At 45.6% G+C, this 22,466-nt stretch overlaps 1 protein-coding gene across 1 annotated transcript in view; it reads right to left on the reverse strand.

Moving 5' to 3' along the window:
* The window catches only part of SFMBT2 (Scm like with four mbt domains 2), a 158,446-nt gene that overhangs the window by 11,195 nt on the left and 124,785 nt on the right, over positions 1 to 22,466 (reverse strand). Inside the window, exons 14-19 of the mRNA XM_084783978.1 lie at positions 21,903 to 21,973; positions 19,104 to 19,243; positions 10,407 to 10,516; positions 3,012 to 3,187; positions 2,091 to 2,263; positions 821 to 1,084 (exon numbers count right to left, since the gene is read on the reverse strand). Coding sequence (XP_084640104.1) covers positions 821 to 1,084; positions 2,091 to 2,263; positions 3,012 to 3,187; positions 10,407 to 10,516; positions 19,104 to 19,243; positions 21,903 to 21,973 — 934 coding nt within the window. The remainder of the gene's footprint in view (positions 1 to 820; positions 1,085 to 2,090; positions 2,264 to 3,011; positions 3,188 to 10,406; positions 10,517 to 19,103; positions 19,244 to 21,902; positions 21,974 to 22,466) is intronic.

Raw genomic sequence — 22,466 nt, forward strand, 5'->3', positions numbered from 1 at the left:
AAGATACCCTGTCTCAAAAAGAAATAATAGAAAAAAAGACAAAAAGAAAAGAGAAGAGAAGGGAAGGGAAGGAAAAGAAGAGAAGAGAAAGGAAAAGAGAAGAGAAGAAAAGAGAAAAGAAGAGAAGAAAAGAAAAGAAAGGAGTGGATGGCTCCTGAGCAATCCCATCTGAGGTTGAACTCTGGCCACTAAACACACCTATGAGCATGCTCACCTGCCCCACCCCACGGCATAGTGACTGCCAATCTTCAACCCTTAGTTGAGAAAATCTAGGGCCTGGTTTATGATGAAGCATCTCTGATTAAAATGCAAGCAGACAGCAAGGAGCAAAGCTGGACACACGCAAGACGGCTCACTGTGGCCGCTGGCTTTCGTGGTACTGGCAGCAAGGGCTTTGCAGCACTTCACATGTCACCTATAGATTACAGGGATGACACGCATGCTGATTTAATGTACTATGGCGTGAGAGAGGTGTCAGTTACAGGAGAGGAGAGAGAGGTGCAGAATTTGAGTGTAGAGATGGGAGATACAGAGGTAGAATTTTTGGATCCAGACCTGGAGGACTGGACCCTCCCCTCCCAGCTGACCAGAAGCTCTGGAGGATTAAAGCTGTCCTGAAATGAAGTCACCAGCCCATCCCTGGGAACTCCCATCTGGTGTTTCCTGGCCCTCTCTACCAAGAGGTTAAAAAACATTCTTTTGTCCTTGGACTTGAGAATTTTGGGAGAGCATCTCTGGTCATTTCTGATCTTTTAAAGAGGTTTTTATCCTGACCCACACCCTGAAATCGGGCCGGGCACCCTCCGCTCTCTGAACTCACCTCTGGTTCCACAGGGCGAGCAGGTTGACGCTTGGCCCTCTTGCCTCTCTTGGCTCGTCCCTGGGGAGCAGCAGTAGTCCGCACTGAACGGACCCTTCGTGGCCTCTCCACTGGAGGAGGCCTCTTCGCAGCCTGTGTGCTGCTCCTCAGGGTCAGAGCCCTCAGGGTCACAGCCCTGCGGGGCCGGGTAGAGCGCACCTCGGGAACAGTTTCCTCACTCACAGTTTCATACTCCATGGGCTCTGGGCCCTCCTCTTCACTTTCCTGAGAGGCAGAAGGATGTGTTTAGTGGGAGTGGGTTGAAAGGGGCTTGAATGCGTACAGTTACGTGACCCTCACCGACAGCCACATAGTCAGGCCCTGACGTCACTTCCCTTCCTTCGCAGAACAGAACTCTTGGCAAGGTTTGTCCATGGAGGCCTCAAAAGAGAGCCCATGGTACCAAAGAATGCCCTAACACAGCCCTGTCCTAATTGGTTCTCGGTACATAAAGAGACTGTGGGGGTGAATGTTGCCCCAGGTTTCTATTCCAGTACTCAGGAAGATGAGGCAAAAGGTTAGTGAATTTGAGGAAAGCCTAAACTGCACACAGAGACCATCTTTTTAAAAGACAAGTGAGGGGTTGAGGAGGTGGTTCAATAGGTAAAGGACTTGTCATGCGAGCATGAAGACCTCAGTTTGATCCCCAGAAGCCCTGTGGAAAAGCTGGGCATTGGGGAGATGGAGACAGGTGGGTCCCTGGGATTTGCTGGCCAGTCAGTCAGCTTAGCCAAAATGATGAGCAAAACAACACCAAACAAACCAAAACAAATACCCAAGGTGCACCCTGTCCCATCTCCTCTCTCTCTCTCTTTCTCTTTCTCTCTCTCTCTCTCTTTCTCTCTCTCTCTCTCCCTCCCTCCCTCCCTCTCTCTCTCTCTCTCTCTCTCTTTCTCCCACTCTCTCTCTCTCTCTGTCTCTCTCTACACACACACACACACACACACACACACACACACACACACACACAAATAATAAAATAAATTTAGGGGCTGGAGAGATGGCTCAGAGGTTAAGAGCACTGTCTGCTCTTCCAGAGGTCCTGAGTTCAATTCCCAGCCATCTATAATGAGATCTACTGCTCCCATCTGGCAGGCAGGCACACATGCAGGCAAAAAAATGTTGTATACATAACAAGTACACAAACCTTTTTTAAAAAATTAAATTTGAAAACAAACAAACAAAGGCCCTCCCTCCTTCCACGCTGGAAGCCCTTTAGAGGAAGGCGTACCTCCCCTGAGGCTGAGGCTGCTGGGGCCTCCACAGCGGAAGACTTGCGTCTCTTCTGCACATAGACAGACTTCCTTCGTTTCCTCCTCCTGGCTGGCTTTGGTTGCTCACTTTCAGTGTTGCTTTCTCCAATTGGGGGCTTAACGATCTTCCTTCTTTTTCCATAATAGTAGGCTACAAGGAGGAAGACAGGAGGAAGACAGTCTTATTGAGTGTAACCAGTGATGGGGCCAGCATAGAATTGCAGCCCACTGGGGGGGTCCCTGCCCTCCCTAGGCCCCAATTCTAACCAAGAACTGTTTTGCTTTCCCTGCCACAGTAGCTCAGCTTCCAGTATCTTATACACTCTGAAAGATCTCAGCCTTGTAAGTTTTGGAAAATGAGCTCCAGAATCATCTTTTAGTTCACCTGTGGGTTACAATGTGCACCCCATGTCCCTTTCCCCAGTGTCCTGAGAAAGCCCATTTGCAAAGTCAACACTCAAACCCACCCAAGTCCTCAGTGAAGCCAGTTACTCTCAGGAACAGTAGCTACACAGCAAACCCTTCCACTGGCCCAAGGAAAGGTGATGGAGGAATGAGCCGGGAGGTGTGGTTATCCAGGGGAAAGAGTAAGCTACAGAAGGAGAAGTTGTCTTTTTTTTTTTTTTAAGTTCAAGGCCAGCCTAAATCCCAGAAGGACTTTCTATGTGATGGTCAGGGTTAGTTGTCATCTTGAGAGACCCTAGACTCCCCTGAGAAGGGCCTGGGGCTGTGCAGGTGGGGAGCTGTCTTGACTTAATTGACTGAAGTGGGACGTGAGCTCGCAGAGCGACAACTATCTCGTCCTCTTTACACCCTATTTCTAATTCCAAACTAAGCAAGCCACGTACACCACAGCATGGCTCGGCGCGTTGTATGCCTTGCCCTGCCTCTCTACTCACTGTACTTGGTCTTGGTGTGGATGGAACAGTTCTCTGGGCAGTTTTCAGTAATCAGCACAGGACTAAATAAATTTGGACAGCATTGCAGCTTGGCACAAATTCGCTGGCAGAAATCTGATACTTGATCTGACGTGCGTACGATCTTGACCACGGCCCTGTACGTCTTGCCTCTGTACCTAGACAATAAAGGACAGGGAAGGAATGGTGAGTCCATTTTCAGACTAATTCTGTTGGGCTAGCAGGCAAGTCCAACCTTTGGCATTGTGGCAGATATGAATAATGTCGCCTACAAAGTTCACACTTGAGAACTGCATGTGGAGTTATTTTTTAAAATTCCATTTTTTAAAATGTCATGATAGTCTGCAGAGACAGAAGGCTACCAGAGGTTGGGTTCCTAGAGCTCACAAAGAGGCTCACAGCTATCTGTAACACCTGTTCTAGAGGCTCTTACTCCCTCTTCTGGCCTCAGATGGTATTGCAGGCATGTGCTACACAGATGAACACACAAGCAAAGACAATAAAACTAGACACATATTTTTAAAAATCATGAAGTTGCAAGTAAGTTTGTGACTTAGTGTCGGACCTCATTCATAGCTCTCCTTGGGTGCAAAGACTGGGGGACACACAGCATTGTTAAGGATTGAATCTGAGGGGCCCCCTAAAGGCGTTAGATGTGGCTACCAGCCTTGGGGCTTTTCAGAAATAGCTGGATCATGAGGTGCTCTTAATCAACAGACAGATTTATCAGTGGACTTATAAGTTGATGGTATTAATGTTGGAGACTTTGAGGGTGGGGGCTAGTTGGAGAAACTGAGTCACTGAGGTGTGCCTCTAAAAGGTATATTTTGTCCCTAGTCGCTTTCCGTCCCTCTGCTTCACACAGTCTCCATGAGGAGAGCGTCTCTATTCCCCCACGCTGCTCTGCTATGGACTGAAACTTCAGAGGCTCTGAGCCCCAACCAGTGCTTCCCCCCATGTTCTGTCACGGCAACGCCGCCAACAAAAGCCAACCAGCACAAGTATATGCACAAGTATATGCCCAAACCAACACCTCTGTTTTCTAATAGCACAGCGTACTATTTTCTTTCCTTTCTATTTTCTTTTTTATACTTCCTTACAGTCTCACTGGGGATATGTTTGAGAATTACTCAACGGCACTGAGCCTCCTGCAGTAAAGATTTCTATGTGACAGATTCTCACCATGCTGTGCGTTGCCTCCTAGCCAAGCCTAATACGGCACAGTATAGCATAGTGCATACCTCATGGTCAGGGTCCTCAGAATGAGGCTAAGGAGACCTAAGGGGTAGTCTTTTTTTAGTTTTTTGAAATTATAAGCGCATATTGGGTCATTAATGTACTTTGAAAAGATATGCAAAGTCAGAACATTGAAATGTCATTTTTTTTCAAGGCGGCACGGTGCATTGTTGAAATGAGGGACAATCTCCATTATTCATAAATGGCATCAGTGCAGCATGGTGACCAGTCAGGCGAGGTCACAATCAAAAGGAGCACAAAAAATTTTGTAAAAAAAAAAAAAAATTAAACAAAACCCTGCCATGCAGCCAGGTGAAATCAGCCTCCCACTCGAGAAGTCCTGGGACCAGGGACACCAGCAGCTTTAGTGCCCTCAGAACTGAAAGCGAGCACAAGCAAGCTGCTGCAGTGATGAAGGCTGGTTCTTATGTTAGGCATCTCAAAGGGCCCATACAGAACAGCAAAGCCTTTGCATACCCTGAGCCTTAGGTGCCGCCTCTGTCTCTAGCTAGGCTAGCAGAGTGACAGCTGGCTCCAGAGATGAACCCACCTCTGGTGAAGTCCTGCACAGGCCTGTCCTTCCCACCACAGTATCAGCTTGCTCTCCTCAATTCCGAACACGTGCACAGTCAATAGTTCACTGGGGACCCACAACTCAAACAGGTGAGGTCACGGAGACCAGAGGACATGCTCAAAGAATGGGGACTATAAAGTATGGAGACGGCCGTGTTCAAAATCGGCAGGTAAAACATGGTTTAAAACTCCTGTTCCAGAGCTGAAGATGGGTCAACAATTAAGGTGGCGCTGCTCTTGCAGGGAACCAAAGTTCCGCTCCCAGCACGGCAGGCAACTCACACCCCCGTGTAACTCTAGTTCTGGGGGCCCCAACACCTCTGCCTCTGGTCTTTGGGGGCACCTGCTTTCACATGCACATATTACCCCTGCCCATATACACATATTAAAGATAATCAATTTTTTAAAAACCTTGATCGGAGTCACACACAAAAAAATGTTCTATTAGAAATAGAGAGGGGGTGGGGGAGGGGAACTACTGCTGAGTAGACTTTGTCTTTATTTTTAAATTTTAATGTCTTTTTTGCAGTCTATAATGTTTTTCCCTAATAAACCACTTTCAAAGTCTCAAAAGCAATAAACAAACAAGCAAGCAAGCAAACTAACCCTAACTGGAAAAAAGTGCTTATTCGCTGGCCTTTCAGCCCTCTTTTTTTTTTTTTCTACAATCCCTCTGATGTGTGAGGTTGGGTCTCTGTGTGGTAAGAACTCAAACCAATGCTTTGTAGACAAAACTGTGCTTTAAATCGGATGGCTTTGCATCAATGTTGATTTTTTTCCCCTAGGCCCCTCTGTAGGGAGAGCGCCCTCCATGCCCCAGGACAGCTGCTGGGTGACACTTTGCAGCGGGGAGGTCCCGCTATCTACTGTTGCTGCATTTCATGACAAGAATAGCCTCACTCTGCGAACACGGTATATCCCCACGTCTGCGGGAAACAGAGAACATATGCTTTTTACAGGTACATTTTTTTTTCTGTTGTCAGTTTTATCTTTTCCCTGTTTGTGGCCCTCCAGCTCTGCTTGAAAGACCTTGATATCAAGAATCTTAAAGTCTCTTTGAAAAAAAAATGAAACAACATGACACAGAAAAAGCAGGGGAAATGTGAAAAACGGGTCAGATGTCAAACGGGGGAAGGGGAAACTCAAAGACAAGGCATGTACATTTCCCAAACCTACGGTGACAAAGCGCATCAAGGGATACAGACAGAGCGGGGCTGCTCCCTGTGGCCGAGGGGAAAAGCATTTCTTCTCCTCCCTGCTTCAGGCGGGTTCACTGGAAAACGGAGCCCTTTCTTTTGTCTTACTAACTTTGAAAGTGAGCACACAAAGTAATGGGCTTCATTAAGCCAGCCGCATACATGTCATCGTATTGTCTTATAATGAAGCGAGTGCCTTGCTAAAGCCTCTCATAATTAGGAAAATCCCATCTAAATGTACCGAAATAAGAATTAAATCAGTCAACTAATGATGCTTTTTTTTTAAAACATGTCTATCTAGATGCCGTGGAGGAGGAGGGAACTGAACAAACGTCTGGGTGGAAGGCTGCAACCCAACAAGGCATGGCTAACCCAGACTCTGGCTGTCACAGTCTGGGGCAGGGTGCTGCTGGCACACAGCTCTCAGCCACAGCTCAAAGGAGGTGCTGCCTCAACTGCGCAAAGCTGCCTCGCCTAGGCCTTTCCCAGGCCAGCTCCCATCTAGCCATTGACTGTGGAGGAAGAAAATAAAAAAAGGCTTGGTGGTTGGGCTCAGGATAATCAAGATGACATCTCCAATCCCAGAGCTGCCCATCAGCCACCAACGGCAGGCATCCCTGCACGTGCCTGCCCAACCTCGTACCTCCCCTCCTTACCAAGCGTGCTGGTCTCCTTGATACAACCCACCCAGAAGGCACTAGTTCTAAGGTAGGTGGAACTGCCCTGGGGGTAGTGTTAAGGAGGCCATTTGCATGTGATACTAGTGAGACAGGGAAGGAGGGAGTGTGGCACACACTATCATACATACACAGTGACACACACACGCAGAGAGAGAGAGAGAGAGAGAGAGAGAGAGAGAGAGAGAGAGAGAGAGAGACTGCTGTGGTTGAAACCCATGGTCCTAAGCTTGTTAAGCAAGTGTCTCCTGAGCTACAGGTCTCTAACTTGCTTACCACTGACACCCCACTCACACTCACACCCCCAATGCAGTAATAGCATGAAGTAGGCCAGTCACTTGTTTGTGCTCAGCTCACCACGGCTGGTTCCAGGAGTGCATATTATGGCCCTCTGAGCCAGGGAAACACAAGTTAACAAACGAGCACACGGAAGCCTCTTTCACTGAACATCCCGTTTTTACACAAATCCCACAGTGGGGGTGTGCAATATTGCCTCCTACTGTTCATAACATACAAGGCTTGTGAAATGGCTACAGGGAGGGAGGACGCAAGAAGGTAAGGACTCACAGACCCAGGCACTGCCTGTGGAGAGACCGAAGGGCTCCACAGAGCTAACGCAAGCCGCAGAAACACAGGGCCCGCCTTAGCCTTGCAGCCTCTGCCCACAAGATAATGAAACAGGACAGACCTATGACAAAAGACCAGAAAAAAAGTCTGTAGATCTTCAAGCCAGCTTCCCCAACACAGGCTCAAAGCCACTCACAGAAGAGGTAAGATAAAAAGGAACTTTACAATATGTTGGAAACATTTCAGGGTCTCTAGATTGACAACTGTTTTAGATTCCCCCCCCCCCAAAGCAGAGAGTAAAATCTCCTTGTCTTAAAATTTAAAATTAAGAATAAATTAAGAATAATTTACATTTATGAGAGGGGAAATTTCCCACTCCAAAACATCTGCAACAGGTGACCTCAGGATCTGTTTTCCCTGTGTCAGTGCAGGTGGTCCCGTTGTCAGACACGTGCCAAGGAACAATGACAGGACACACTTAGCAAACCCTGGAGCTGTTTCCTTAGCAGCTGTGAAGGTCCAGTCCATGGAAACACAGGGAAAATACCAGCAGACTACTGTATGCGATCATGCTGGGCTTCCCTTTATTTACCGGGCAAAAGTCGGCTAGAAGGCACTTTTATCTTGTCAGGAAAATATCTCTTTACTTCTTGAGAAAAATACCCCCCATCCCCCACAGAGAGAGAGAGAGAGAGAGAGAGAGAGAGAGAGAGAGAGAGAGAGAGAGAGAAGAGCAAATTGAGGGAAGGAGAGAATTTACTCAGTGACTCAGCCTCAGATAGGTTGTTCGTACCCTGTATATAGTTTCCTACTCATGCGTCTTTAAGCCACGTGAAAGTCACTGGGTCTTGAAGCAAGAGGAGGCTCAGAGGGAGGAGGAAGGGGAGGAGGAAGAAGGGGAGGAGGAGGAAGGGGAGGAGGAGGAAGGGGAGGAGGAGGAGGACAACTAGCTGTGAGGAGGAAGTGGATCTGTGGAGTGGGTAGGAGATAAGAGAAGGTAATAAAAAGAAATACAATCAAAGTGCCTTATAAAGATGGATGAAAGTGTCACAATAAGGCTAGCAATTGTATATAGTTAATGTATGCTAATACAACATTCTTTTTAAAAAAAATACAACACTGAGCAATTGCAGAGGCCAAGTGACAACCAAGGGCTATCACAGGCCCTCGGCTCCTGAAGACACTGTAACATTACAGTTCAGCTCAGACAAAGACAACTGCAATCTCAAGATCTAGGAGGTCTAACCTCTGCTAAACCCTTTCATTCCCCATAGACACCAGTCCTGTCTTTCGGTACCGGGGAAGAAGTTGCTCAGTCTCCAGTCACCTGCCATTTGCATGGGGAGAAGCACAGGCAAGTTGTGAGCATCTTGAAAGCTGTCGTTTGCCATGAGAAGGAAAGAGGTGGCACAACACACAGGACTGTCACAGGCAGGCTCCCGCTGACGGTAAAGCTGTCATCATTAGCAGCTGCTTAGAGGGAACGCTATGATCAGGCAAGGAGAAACCCTGTGCAGACAGGCATTTCCTCCTGAGAAGATGCCGGGTAAGGTTTTGTTGAGGCCCCTCCCTGCCATCCTTGATAGAAGAGGTAATGTGTTGCCTTTGTAATTGAGCAGGCTGGAAAGCAAGGTGTCTGTTTCAATTCCATCAGGCTAGATTCAATAAAAGCTCCCACCGACTCAGTAACATGAAAATAAGTGCAAACACTCGCAAAATGAACTCTTCCTGTCAGGGAATAAGTTTATGGCTGATTTAGGAAGAGCGGTGCTTTTAATGAGATTTAAGATGTTTGTGTTGTGGTTATTTCCATAGCCGTTAGGTGCCTCTGGGTTTGAGTGAACAGTACAGAAATGCTTGTAAGCAAGAAGTAAGCATTTCTCTACACAAACACTTGCTGGAATCCCGCCCGCCCCCTTTAGGACTCTAGATACAACTGCTCTGTTATGGCAGATGACCGTCCTCTTATAGAGCATGGAATACGGAAACTAGCGTGCATCACTTCTATCTATGCTCTTCTCCTCCTTAGTTGATCATTCATTACCTTGTAACCACAAGTTTTGATTCTGAACGTTTAGCAATTAAAATGGATTATTAATTAAGGGGCTGAGGAGATGAGTCGGTTGGTAAGACGCTTGCCTTGCAAGCCCACAGACCTAAGTTTAAGGCCTACAACCCATATAAAGAAGTCAGATGGGGTGAGGTATGCTTATACTCCTCAAGCGGGAGACATGGAAACAGGAGGATATCTGGGGCTTGATGTTCAGCCAGCCTAGCCTACTTGGCAACTGTAGAGAAATGAGAGACCCTGTCTCAAAACAAAACAAAACACCAAAACAAAAACAAACAAACAAACAAAAAACCTGAGTGTCATAGGAAAGTATTCTTTAGCCTCCATATATATTTACACATACATACATACATACATACATACACACATACATACATACACACACATATATAACCATACACATATCTATACCTGCAGGTGTACATTGCACATACAACATACAAACACACATGCACAAAAACATTAGTTAAGCAAATCTGCATTTCATATTAGTAACCTTAATGCGTATGGCAGCGCAGTATAGCAGAAATATCACTGCCATAATTTGGATGTGAAATGTCCCTCTTGGGCCCATTTATTAAACATTTGGTCCTTAGCTGACAGTTCTATTTAGGGGGTGGCAGAGACTTTAGATGGTGGTACCAAGCTGGCCCAACCAGATCACTGGGGGAGCATCTTGGAAGGCTGTATCTAATCAGCTCATCTGCCTTCTCCCCTGACAATTACAATGTAAACAGCCTCTGCCATACTGTCCTACACCGTGATATTCTGTCTCAACATAGACCCAGAAGTGCAGCCATGTGTGCATGGGCTGGGTTCCTTGAAACCATGAGGAAAGAGCCACCTTTGACCCCCTAAGTTGCTTTTATTATCTTGTTATGAAAAGACTAGAAATTAATCCAGGCAGCAAGTCCACGTGTAGCACATGGGCGTGTGATGCCAGAGACCTTCCGTTTCTTTCTCTTTGTCTGGGCAACAGCAACTCAAGGGATGCGAACTTCCAAACCAACAGGGGAAATATTTACAGTCTCTGTTTCCCGGAACTGAGCACACTTACTTTGCCTTGAGTGTCTCCTCCTGGAAATTCCAGTGTGGATCTTCCACCTGTTGCAGCTCTTTCAGTACCCTCCCGGGCTTGTAGGCTGCATTGATGATCATGCTAAGGATCTGTTGGGAAGAAACAGCCACAGTCAACCACAGTCCTGTCCATTGCTGTTAAACTAAGCAACAATGTGTTCAACACCCTGTTGACAAGAGGTTCCTGAAAGCTGATGAAGGCTCGGCTTACAGGCATTTTATTTGGCAGTGCGCTCAGGTGTGAGTTTTAAGCAGTAAGTCTAGACTATTTACCACTGCCTAAAGTCATATTGCTTCAAATAACACACTCGTTTCCAAATGTGAAGTCCAAGAGCACCCAGAATGACCAGATATTTCCATCCTAAGAGTCAAAGGAACAGATTCTAGAGACGTGAGGTGTTCCTGGTAATTCTCAATGTGCCATTTTACCAACAATGGAGGAACTTAGAACCGTGGGCACTGGCCTGTCACTAAACAAGTCATGATTCACTAATTTTTTGTGTTTTCGAGACAGGATCTCAAGTATCCAAGGGTGACCTTGAACTCTGATCCTCCTGCTCCTACCTGTCAAGTGCTGGGATTCCAGGAATGTGTTGCCATGCCCACATGATTAACTCTTAACAGCCGCAAGCTCTGCCATGCTCCCAGCTCCTGATCCCAGGTACATTAAACAATAAGAAGTGCAGCAAGAAATCAGCTGTGTTAAAGCCCACAAAATGAGCCATGCACGGTGGCACATGCTTGTAATCCCAGCACTCGGGGAGGCAGACACAAGCGGATCTCTGTGAGTTCAAGGCTAGCTTGGTCTACAAAGGGAGCCGAGGACAGCCAAGGCAAGACAGAGAAACCCTGTCTCCCCAAACAAAACAAAACAAACAATTGAAAATCCACAAAATGGCCATCTGTGCGTCAGTGGCAGCTCCTTGGGGTGCTAGGAATATAGACAAATAGGAGAATTACCTTGTGCTCCCCTCAAGTTTACCCAAGTCCAGAAAAGGTATAAATAAATAGTCACATCAAGCTGAAGGCACACACTGCATGTGTAACAGCAAAATACAACAGAAAGTGGGAAAAATAGTTCCAAGATGAGAGACAAGCACTGCTGCCACCTTTTCCTGTTTTAGGTGGAAACCAGTCAACATGAAGAGGCAGACAGAATCATATTCAGAAAAATAGCATAAAACAATGAGGCTTTCTCACATTACTTAAGGGACTCATCTTACAATATTTTATACTATGCAGGGATCGGGATGTGTCTGAATCGGAAAATGGCTGTTACACAAATATGAGAATGTGAGTTCGAGTCCCAGCACCTGCACAGAAACTCGTGAGTGGTGGCAAGTACCTCTAATCCCAGCACCAGGGAGACAGAGACAGGGAGATCCCTGGAACTTGCTTGCCAACGGGCTTAGCCAAATTGGAGAGCCGAGGTTTGGAGACTCTGTCTCAAAAAATAAGGCAGCAGAGGAAGACACCAAAAACGACTTTTGGCCACCACATGTACTCACATATATGTGCATACATCTTCACACATGTACACAAACATGACCATTTACACACACACACCCCAAAAGAGGCAAATTTTATTACATAGTTATGGCAACCCACTCTGTCCTAGGTGGCACTATGCTTTGTCCCAAGGGCCCTGACTATCTTCAAGAAGAGGCATGCTTTAACCCAGGGACTGAAATGGAACAACATGGCAACACAGACAGTCGTGGTGCATTTTGTTTTCTGTGTTAAAACAATCATCTGATTTTTCTCTTTGCCATCAGTACAACTTAGGAAACTGAGCTTAAAAATAAACCTAATTAGAGCTGGCTGCAGTAACACATAAAGTATTTACCATCGGGCAATAACATTTCACTTGGTTCTTTTCATTGTGATAGCAGAGAAAACCCCAGAGCGACGGTGTCATTTGCTGCATATCAGAATGCGTTTTGTGGCTGTGAATAGAACCAGAACATGCCTTCCAGAGTTCATTTCAGCCCGGGAACAAGCAGCAATTAAATTTGAAAAAACACCTGATCCTGAATTGTTTTTTCCCCCTCATGGCTTTTCCCAATACTAATCCATTTGTCTTCAAACTCAACAAGGTCTCTCTGAAATGTTAAGAATGATGATACTGCACAGCGGCTATGTCCACAATTGCTGAAGAAAATACAGCCGCCCCATAAAAAGAAGTAAGCGGAGCTGGGGATATTGCTCAGTGCTTAAGTGCTGGCCAGGTGGTGTGAAGACCAGAGTTTGGATCCCCAGAACCCACATTAATGCCTGCTGGGTGTGGCGGCCCACCCGTGGTCCCAGCCTCATAAGGCAGAAAAGGAGATCCCAGAGCAAGCAGGCTAGCCAGACAAGCCATGTGATAAGGGCCTGACTGACAGGTGCTGTCCCCGTGAACCAGGCGGAAGAGCGACAGAAGATGCTTCCTGATCTCAACCTCATGTCTCTACATGCATGCCAACATGTACATACACACATGCACAGGACATATGAACACACAAATGGGAGGGTAAGAACTAAGTAGATAGCTGTTATGACTGGGCAGAGTTGAACCAAATGGTGTGCCCTTGCAAACTGTCAGAACACAATTCCATATGTTCTCCATACAAGATGAGAAATAGCGTGAAGCCCTCCCTCAGCTAAGGAGGTTGTCAACCAAGATCTGAGCAACTCCAGCTGAAAATCCATACTGCAAAGCAACGGCTCACAGCATCCCTTGGAGTCTGGGATGCTGAGAACATAATCCCAGAAGCACGTTTCCCTCCAGTGGGTTACGGCAATCTGGGACCAAATCTCAGGTAGATCCCTTTGAAGCTGCAGGCCTTTGGGAAAGATCACTCTCTCCTTTTGTATGGGAAGAACTTGCTCTTACATGATTGTTCTCCCTACAGCTGGCCCCTGCAGGGACAGGCTGTTTGACACTGTTAGTCCCCTGCTTACTTGGTCCTTGCCACATCAGCCGGGAACTTCAGGAAATCCCCGTAAGGGCTATTCACCTCTCTTGCAATGAGTTGGATCTCTGAGGTCCCTAAAGCCTTAGGTGGTAACGGGCTGGTCCCCAGTGCCAGGCAGTACTGAGAGGTGGTAGCATCTTTAGGTCACTAGGAACATGTCCTGGAACAGGATGAAGGAATCCTAGCCCTGTCTTCTTTCTCTTTATCACGTCGAAGCACTGAAGGGGACAGCTTTCTTCCACCATGTGCTTCCTGCCATGAGCTAACCTACCAAAGATCATGGATCAACTGGATCATGAGTGGATCCCCAGCGACTCTGAGCATAAATAATATGTTGATGGTCTCAGGTGTGCTACGGTCATGAAATAAGACAATATCCGGATAGTTCATCCTTTTCTCTATCATGTCTTCACTCCAAAAATCTCTTACAGAAACCTCCTCTGAGAACCTGCCACACAACACTACCTTCCTTTTGTGATGATCAGCTGATCGCTACACTGTTCAGCTAAGCATACAGAAAGCAGGGGTACCCTGATAGTACAGGCTGTAGCGAGAAGGTGTCAGTTAAGTAAATTTTGGTATGGACCAAGAAGTAGGCTCACTGAAAAATAATAACTAATTCAAATCTACCTGACTCCATATAATGAGGCGAATGGAGGTCCAGGGAGGAGATGCTTTTGGTTTCGAATTGTCATCACTACAAAGTTCTCCCCTATGTTAGAATGAGAAAGTTCAATAAACATATCACGTCCCCCATATGGGAAAACAACAGAGAAAGCTGCAAAACAGAGGAAGGGGAAGCAGGCTATCCGGATGAGACCTGATAGGCTGGAGGAGGTCCCCTTCTGTCAGAGGCCTAGGGGAGGGGGACAGTGTGAAAGAGGGTGGAGGGATAACAATTGGGATGTAATATGAATAAATTATTTTTTAAAAGATAGAACAATTTTACCTAAAAAAAAAGGAAGGTGTCAATAAAAAGGATGATAGGCTAAATGGACATATTCAAAAGACATTAAATGTACATATGAAAATGTCACTGTGAGATCCATTATTATCTAACAGAGTCTAATGAAAGCTAGCAATTAATATAAGAGCATTCCTGTTATTTTATTGCCCACTTCTCTCTGTTTCACTGATGAACATGACTTAACAGCTATCCTTGCTCCACCGGCTCCACAAACAGACTGCTCTTTGCCTTCACACAACAGGAACAGATAGGTAGATGAGAAATAATGAGGAAGACGTAAGCATTTTATAGATGATAATGATGGTAATAGATGGTAGACACATACTATGATAGATGATAAGTAGGTAGATGTATAGGTACAAATAAGTAGCTATAACTACATAATAGATACATGACATAATGATGATAGATAATAGCCCGGTGATAGACAAGGAGGAAGAAGACGGATGGTAAGTAAGAAAGACATAATAAGCATAATGGAGCTAGAAGGCAGATGGATACACGGACAGGTTGACAGGTGATAAAGACAGATTAAAGATACAGATAACGGACAGGTATAGATGGTAGTGAACAGACAAAAATATCGAAAGGTATAGAGGTTGGATACTATAGTACAGGTGATACACAGACAGGTGCATAGATAGGCAGATAAAAAGATAAGATGCGCACTGGAATACGTAGAGAGTTGAGTAAGGAGTAGGTGTGTATCTTCATTTCTTCAGTTAGAGACAGGACGCCCACCTTGGAGGATCCCATGTGCACTACCACACTTAATCTCCTGACCGTAGTCACGCCCACAAGGCTCATCACTTTTCTGACAACCTGAACTCACTGGGACAGACAGTCAAAGAGGAAGGAAGTGAGCCTCAAAGAGGCTCCTCGCATCTGAAAAAGTGATGCTGTCATGGAGGTTCACCACATCCGAGGAAGTGATGCTCTCACGGAGGCTCACCACACCTGAGGAAGTGATGCTGTCAAAGAGGTTCATCACACCCAAGGAAGTGATGCTCTCATGGAGGTTCACCATATGTGAGGAAGTGATGCTCTCACGGAGGTTCATCACATCTGAGGAAGTGAAGTGCTCACAGAGGCTCACTAGATCCAAGGAAGTGATGCTCTCATGGAGGTTCACCACACCTGAGGAAGTGATGCTCTCATGGAAGTTCATCACACCCGAGGAAGTGATGCTCTCATGGAGGTCCATCACACCCGAGGAAGTGATGCTCTCATGGAGGTTCACCATACCCGAGGAAGTGATGCTCTCACGGAGGTCCATCACACCTGAGGAAGTGATGCTCTCATGGAAGTTCATCACACCCAAAGAAGTGATGCTCTCACGGAGGTTCATCACACCTGAGGAAGTGATGCTCTCATGGAGGTTCATCCCACCCGAGGAAGTGATGCTCTCACAGAGGCTCACCTCATGCAAAAGTTTCCTACAGGTACAGGCTTTGTGACCCTTTCACCTAAGAATTAGACCAGATTGTGATATTTTAAGTTCTAATAGAACATTACAGTGTGTCGGGTTTTCCCTTTATTTAATTTTTTTTCTTTATCTCCAGAGTCCAGGCTGCCAAAGAAGAGAGGTCATACCTCTGCAGGGATTCTGCGATCACAGAGTGACAGCCAGCTGAATACATCCAAAACGATGTGGACAGCTTGGAAAGGGGACTCCTGGAGACTCCCCATTTCAAACGACATGCTTCTCTTTTGTTAAATACAAGGGTTATACCCTGGCAGATATTCTGAGCCAAACGACTTCTAAGAGAAAACACAGATGTTCCCCAACCTCCAGAAGTCACTCTGGTATTCTATCTGAACAGTCTCATTAAAGACAAAACCACATTTTTTTCCACCACACTGAGTGTTTCAGAGTCATTTCTGCCAGCAGCACCCAGATGGCCGTCCTCTCCCACTTCATCATCTGAAACTGAGATACTCATCCCAGGACACTGACATGAGTCAGCAGACGAGACATTCTGCTCCTCTAGCTCCATGTCCCTTATAGATAGCTGGCTCTCTGTTTACTATGAGCATGTGCACACACCCCAGTAACACAGTGCATATGAACCAAATGCAACAGGTAGACCAGGAGAAAAATAGGATGGCACGAGATACCAGCAGTCTTAGAATAATCCTCTGTAAACCCCTTGCTTGTCCATCTGTTAGGGACCTTGGCACACAATGGAGAAGGTATGAGGTTGGAATGATTTCAGTTAGAAATGGCTGGTCCCAATTGGCAAGGACTTGAATAAGCATGCAGGTCAGATGTATGACAAAATGCCATCACTGTTATCTGTCCCTGATAATTCCATGGTGCCCATAAGGTAGCTCTGCATATAAGGGGTCATCAAAGACTAGACGTGGCCATTAACAGCAGAAGATCAAGACCTGCTCCGCTTTCTGTGCCGCCCTGAGTTTACTTTTAGGGGATATTGAAAGCTGAATAGACTCTGGTTCCATCTTATTTAAATTGATCTCCTCTCAACACCATCTCTGAAGTCCAGGTCAGTCACAGACGACTCTCTGGATCTCTACAAAGCCCTCTCAAGTCTAATATCCATAAAACAAGCTGACAAATGCATCAGCCTCCACTGTCTAGAAGCTTCCGTCTCTCTGACACGGAGACCCCCTCGCACATATCTCAGGATGCTTTTCTTCCTCTTGAAGCTAGCCTTTCCAAACACGAGCTCTGCATCCACGGATGCTGCCTACTTACAGCAGACCAGACAGGGAGAAAACAACTCTCATTTCACATTTTCTGAAGACACCGAAGTGTTTAAATTTCCGGTACTGCTGATGGCTCAGAAAAGCAATGCGCTGTGTCTCTGCTTCAATTACTGCATTCTCTTTAAGCAAAATGAAATTTGAAGCCACGCGGTGTCTCTGGCACCAAAGGAGAGCATTAGCATAAATATTGGTTTGGTGGAACTTACATATTTCTTGTATTCACAGAACTGAAGTGCTTTCTTTTATTTATTTATTTTTCCTTCCATCTCTCTGTGCACATTTTAAACCATCATCAAAACCCAAAATTTGTCATCAGAAAACTGCTTCTGGCTAGGCTTTTAAATTTGGTGGCTGGGAATCTATCAGAAAAAAAATTGATTGGGGGTAACTACTTTTGACTTTAAAAAAAAAAATTTAGTCAAGTAAAATAGCCAGCCCCTAAAGAGAGACTGAAGCCAAGATCATGTTGTTGGTTAAAGTCGCTGGCAGATAATGGAGTCTTGTGTTAGCAGCCAGAACCTGTCACACGAATCAGGCTTGCAGGCATCTGCTAAGAAACTGGATCTTTCACTGTATCTTTGTCAGGTTTGGCGTCCCTGACTTGTCAATCAAAACCAGGCACTAATACAGGCAAACAACCTATGCCCCCTTAGCCATGGCCCAACCAATGCATATAGTCCTTGTCAGGCCAAGAGATAGCAAGAATTGAAATGGAAATCCTTGCCTATTCTAGTGTGGATTTCTTTTTGAATCATGTTTCCTGCATTCGAGGATCTATCTTCTGTGCCAATTTTTCCAGTCAGGTTTAACCAGTGATCCTACTGCCTAACTTAAATGGCGCTGAAGCATTGCTGAACAAGCCATCCTGGTTCATAATCAGCATTTCTCTCTAGCTAGAAATTGCTCATCTTTAGACTCTATTAGCCACTTGGTATGGACCAGGATACATACTGTTTGGTTACCAGACCTAAGGCAAAGCTATATTCAGGGGAGCTATTTACAAAATATAGCTGCAGGAATGTGGATACAGCTCCGTCGGTAAGAGTGCCTGCCTAGCATGCACAAAGCCCTGGGTCCCTTCCTCAGTCTCATAGATACTGGGCATGGTAGTGCAGGCTGTGATCCCAGCACTGGGGAGATAATGACAGGAAATAGTTGAAATTCAAAGTCACCCTCAGCTACAGAGGAAGTTTGAAGCCAGCCTGAGATATTTAAGACTCATCACCGAAACAAACGAGCACGCTAACAGACACATTTCGCTTCATAGTGAAGGGCCGGGTCTGACAGTTAGGCCTGCACTTACTGTGTCTCTCCCGAGAGGTCCTGAGGCCTCAGTGTTTATAAGCAGCGCTCCTGCTTTGCCCTCCCTTCCTCCCCAGCTCGCTGATGCTCTGGGCTTCCACAGGGCTTCCTTCTCTCTGAAGCGGCTGCTTCACTTTCCTGCAGCCTCATGAGCTCCTGCCCTATTTCAGCCCGTCTGTGGTCACCTCATCTCCGCCTGGGCATTTGCTTGACCGTGTTGCCTCCACGTGCTCATTTTCACCACCCACCAAGAAGCTCCCTCGGGGCCGTGAGTTGTGGCAGCCCATTTGACGGAGACACAGCCAGTCTGTGAAAGGCTCCCACATAAACAACCGCAATAGATCCTTCCATGTGTTACAGTCTTCTCCTAAACTCTTTACATCCCCTCAATACGGATTCTTTTCTAAATACATGGACGTTTTTGACCACCAATGGCCTGGGAAACCAAACACCCTCCAACTGCTCCGATGACCTTTCTCCTTAGGAAGAATGGCATTAAAGCAAAAAAGATGAAAGGTGGGCGGGTGATTCGGTCCGTAAAGTGCTTGCTACACAAGCGTAAGAATATGTGTTCGAACCCCGAAGCACACGTGAAAAGGAGAGGGGAGGAGGGAGGGAGACAGGGCATGGTGGCACACATTTATGATCCAAGAGCTGGAAAGGTGGAGACAAACACGGAACACAATGTAACACGCCTGTTAAGGCAGTTCAGACGCCTTACCTCTTTAAGCACCAGCACACACTTGCCAGGCCCCACTGACTGAGGTAGCTCTGCAATCCTCCCTTTGTTCAGGAATGGGCCTGAGAAACACCGGTGATTGACGAACAGCTGCAGGCAGCAGTATTTCCCATTGGTGGTTCCTGCGGGGAGAGAATGACTCAGTGGATGCTGGGAAATGCCACATCAGGACCTGTGCTGGACCCAAAGATCTTGTCTTGACTGATGAAAAATCTGAATTACAAAATGGACTCTGAATGGTGTCCAGGGTCAGCAAAACAGGACCACACGTCTATAAACTGCGCTTGCCCCACAGGGCCACCAGGGATGGTGACTCCGAATAGCGTTGTTGTTAATTAACCAGCCTAACTTGAGTCTCAAAGTATGGCAGAGACAAACATGGTTTTCTCCTTGGAGAAAGGTATACAGGTATACCATGGGCACATTTTCAAATCTGTAAAACTATCTTAAGACACATTCAAATTCCCCCACTATGTAAACACAGACTTTTCTGTAGATTCTATTAGCATCGCAGAAACAGAGAGAATCAGAGAAAACGATGACAGACCAGGTGTCATTAGCTCAAGGACACGCACTGTCCTACAGAGAAGATGCCCTGTGAGCCCCGTTCCAGTCGCTTCCCTCATTGCACTTACAACAGTTGTTCTCAACCTTATTTAACCTTCAATACAGTTCCTCGTGTCGTGGTGAGCCCAACCATACAATTATCTTCACTGCTATCTCACAGCTGTCATTTTGCTACTGTTATGAATCACATTATCAATATCTGTGTTTTCTGATGGTCTTAGGTGACTCCTGCAAAAGAGTCATTCGATCCTCAAAGGAGTCATGATCCACAGGTTGGGCACCACTGCCTTAGAAATACCTATCATCCTGAATACATTATTTATCAATCTCATACAAGTTAATAAACTTTGGTGCTCAACACATGGATGTGTGGAACAAGTCGTTATATATATGTATATGTGTGTGTGTGTGTGTGTGTGTGTGTGTGTGTGTGTGTGTGTATATACATACATATACACACACACACATATACACATTGGATCTTTACAAAAAACATTTCATGGATGGTTTCTTGTCCCATTTTGTTAGTTTGATTAAGTTTCATAGTCATAAGTCAATAAAATTATAGCAAATTTACCAAGAAATCCAAAACACTCAGTGTTCACTTCTCTGCATGATTCGCTCTTTCTATGCATGTACCACAGTTTGTTTGTCATTTCTCTTACAAAGACTTAGCTGTTGCTACTTGTTCAGAGTTTCCAGTCATTATTTAAGGAAGGCACTTTCAAAAAAATGCACTTCTACCTATGGGCAAGAGATTTACGTAAGGACAGAGCAGAAGCGGAACTGGCTTCGCCATCCACCTGCACAGCTGCAGATGTGAAGTTCTTGCCTACAGGGAGGCCCCATGGCATTCCCAACAGCGTCGTGTTAGAGTTGCTGCTCATCCACATCCAGGCCTACTAGGCATTGTCAGACCGCTCCATACGGCCAATACAATGGTGAGAAAACCCACCCTGCCTTGCACCTCATCCTTTCAACACACTCAGCGGGGCGTGTTGGGTCTCCAGCTCTACAGCCCAGGCGAGTGTAGACCTCACAGCTCTTCTGCTCTTGGCTCCCAAGTGCTGGAATAACAGGTGTGCAGACTACATCTGGCTTGAATAAAACTTCTTGGTGTTTATAAATACAGAATGAAGTCTCTCTTTGGGCTAAGAGACTTACTCTGATGTGCTCACTCAGCTCGTACCCAAGATATACCAGAGGAACAGTGACATTTCCTCAAAACTACTACTATTTGAAAGTAATTTAACAGCTCAGAAAGGCCTGTTTCCTAAACTTAAGAGCCAGCAAATAGAATGTAGGAATTTTGCACAGAATATAGAAAAAAAGATAATGTTACTATAGTAGACTACGGAACGATAGCTGGTGTGTGTTTTTTTTTTTAAAGGGGGCATTTTGAAATTCTAGACAATAAGCAAGATAATTAACTTCACAACTGAATTTCCTTACAATTTTGGGTGGCATTACTTGGACCTTTAGTCAAATATTCATCCAGTATTTATTAAACTGTTCTCTTCACCGCCAAGAGAACATCAGCTATATCAGCTCACGCGGACATGTCTACGGTCACGTCTGGTGGTGCAAAGGCAGCTCACAACTGAATCCCACAGAGACGTAAGACTTAACATGTTTTGACAAGGGACTTGTTCACAGTCAGCTCTTCAGGCTCAGGCTTCCATGAGTTAATTCAAGGTGAGCGACATGGAAGTCAGTCACCGGGGCAGAGGCACAACTGGATAAGCCAGATTGTGGCACACACTTGGAATCCCAGTACTAGGTAGGCTGCGGCAGAAGGATTGAGAGTTCAAGGTTAGCCTGGGCTACATGGCAAGACCATGTCTCAAAACAGTCAAGTGGAAAGGTGACAAAATGACAAGAAAGGAACTCCTAATTCTAATCGTCAACTTTCTCCTTTTCTTCACCGTGGTCCATGACACAGAGTGCAAATCTTACATGCAGTGTCCAAATATCAAACCCACCGTTTCCCTAAAGATTACAAAACTCTTTGTACAGCTCCCAACCAAACAGTAATAAAGATAGAGTAGAACTTTAGCTTAGTTCAAAATTTAAAGACTACATGCCTGTTAGTGAGTTGCAACAGTGGAAAAGAAAAGGGGCTCAAAGTTGAGATGAAGTGACTAAACCGATGCTCATGCCTCAGTCACAACCACGCAGAGGGAAGAGACAGCATTGTTTATGAGGTCCACTCACCTGCAGTGTCCATTTGAGGTAATAGGCAAAGGTCCTGAGGTATATTCTCAACAGGCACTGGAAATAACAGTCTGCGGAGAGAGAAAGTCAACTAGTACAGGGCACAGGCTTATGAACAAAGGAGTTTGTTGCATCATTTAAAACGACTATGCCAGAAATTCAAGATAAAGCCATTGTAAGATAGGCTGTGTGTACAGGAAAAGCACTAGTAAGCCATATAAGGAGGTCATTTTGGAAAATTGGTTTTCAAGTCCATTTGATGACCCTAAAAAGCCTAGGGCACAAGTGCCCCCGAGTGGCCATCCCTGATCAATGAATTTCTTCTAATATGGAATAATGTCTTCAATTCCATTCTAGGTTCAACTGACATATAATTAGCATAAGACTTTCACGATAGTTGTCTAATTGAAAACAACCTTCAGGTGACCTTGTGCATCTATACTCTGTGCCTATGTGGGTCACAGCTGTCCTAAAAAGATTCAAGAGGGAGAACTATAAACTGGTGATTGTTAAAATTTTAATTCTAGCTTATTCTGTTAGTGTTCAGGCAAAAAAAAAGTTCAT

The sequence above is a fragment of the Acomys minous genome, assembly GCF_964271855.1.
Source record: "Acomys minous genome assembly, chromosome: 5".
Taxonomy (NCBI): Eukaryota; Metazoa; Chordata; class Mammalia; order Rodentia; family Muridae; genus Acomys; species Acomys minous.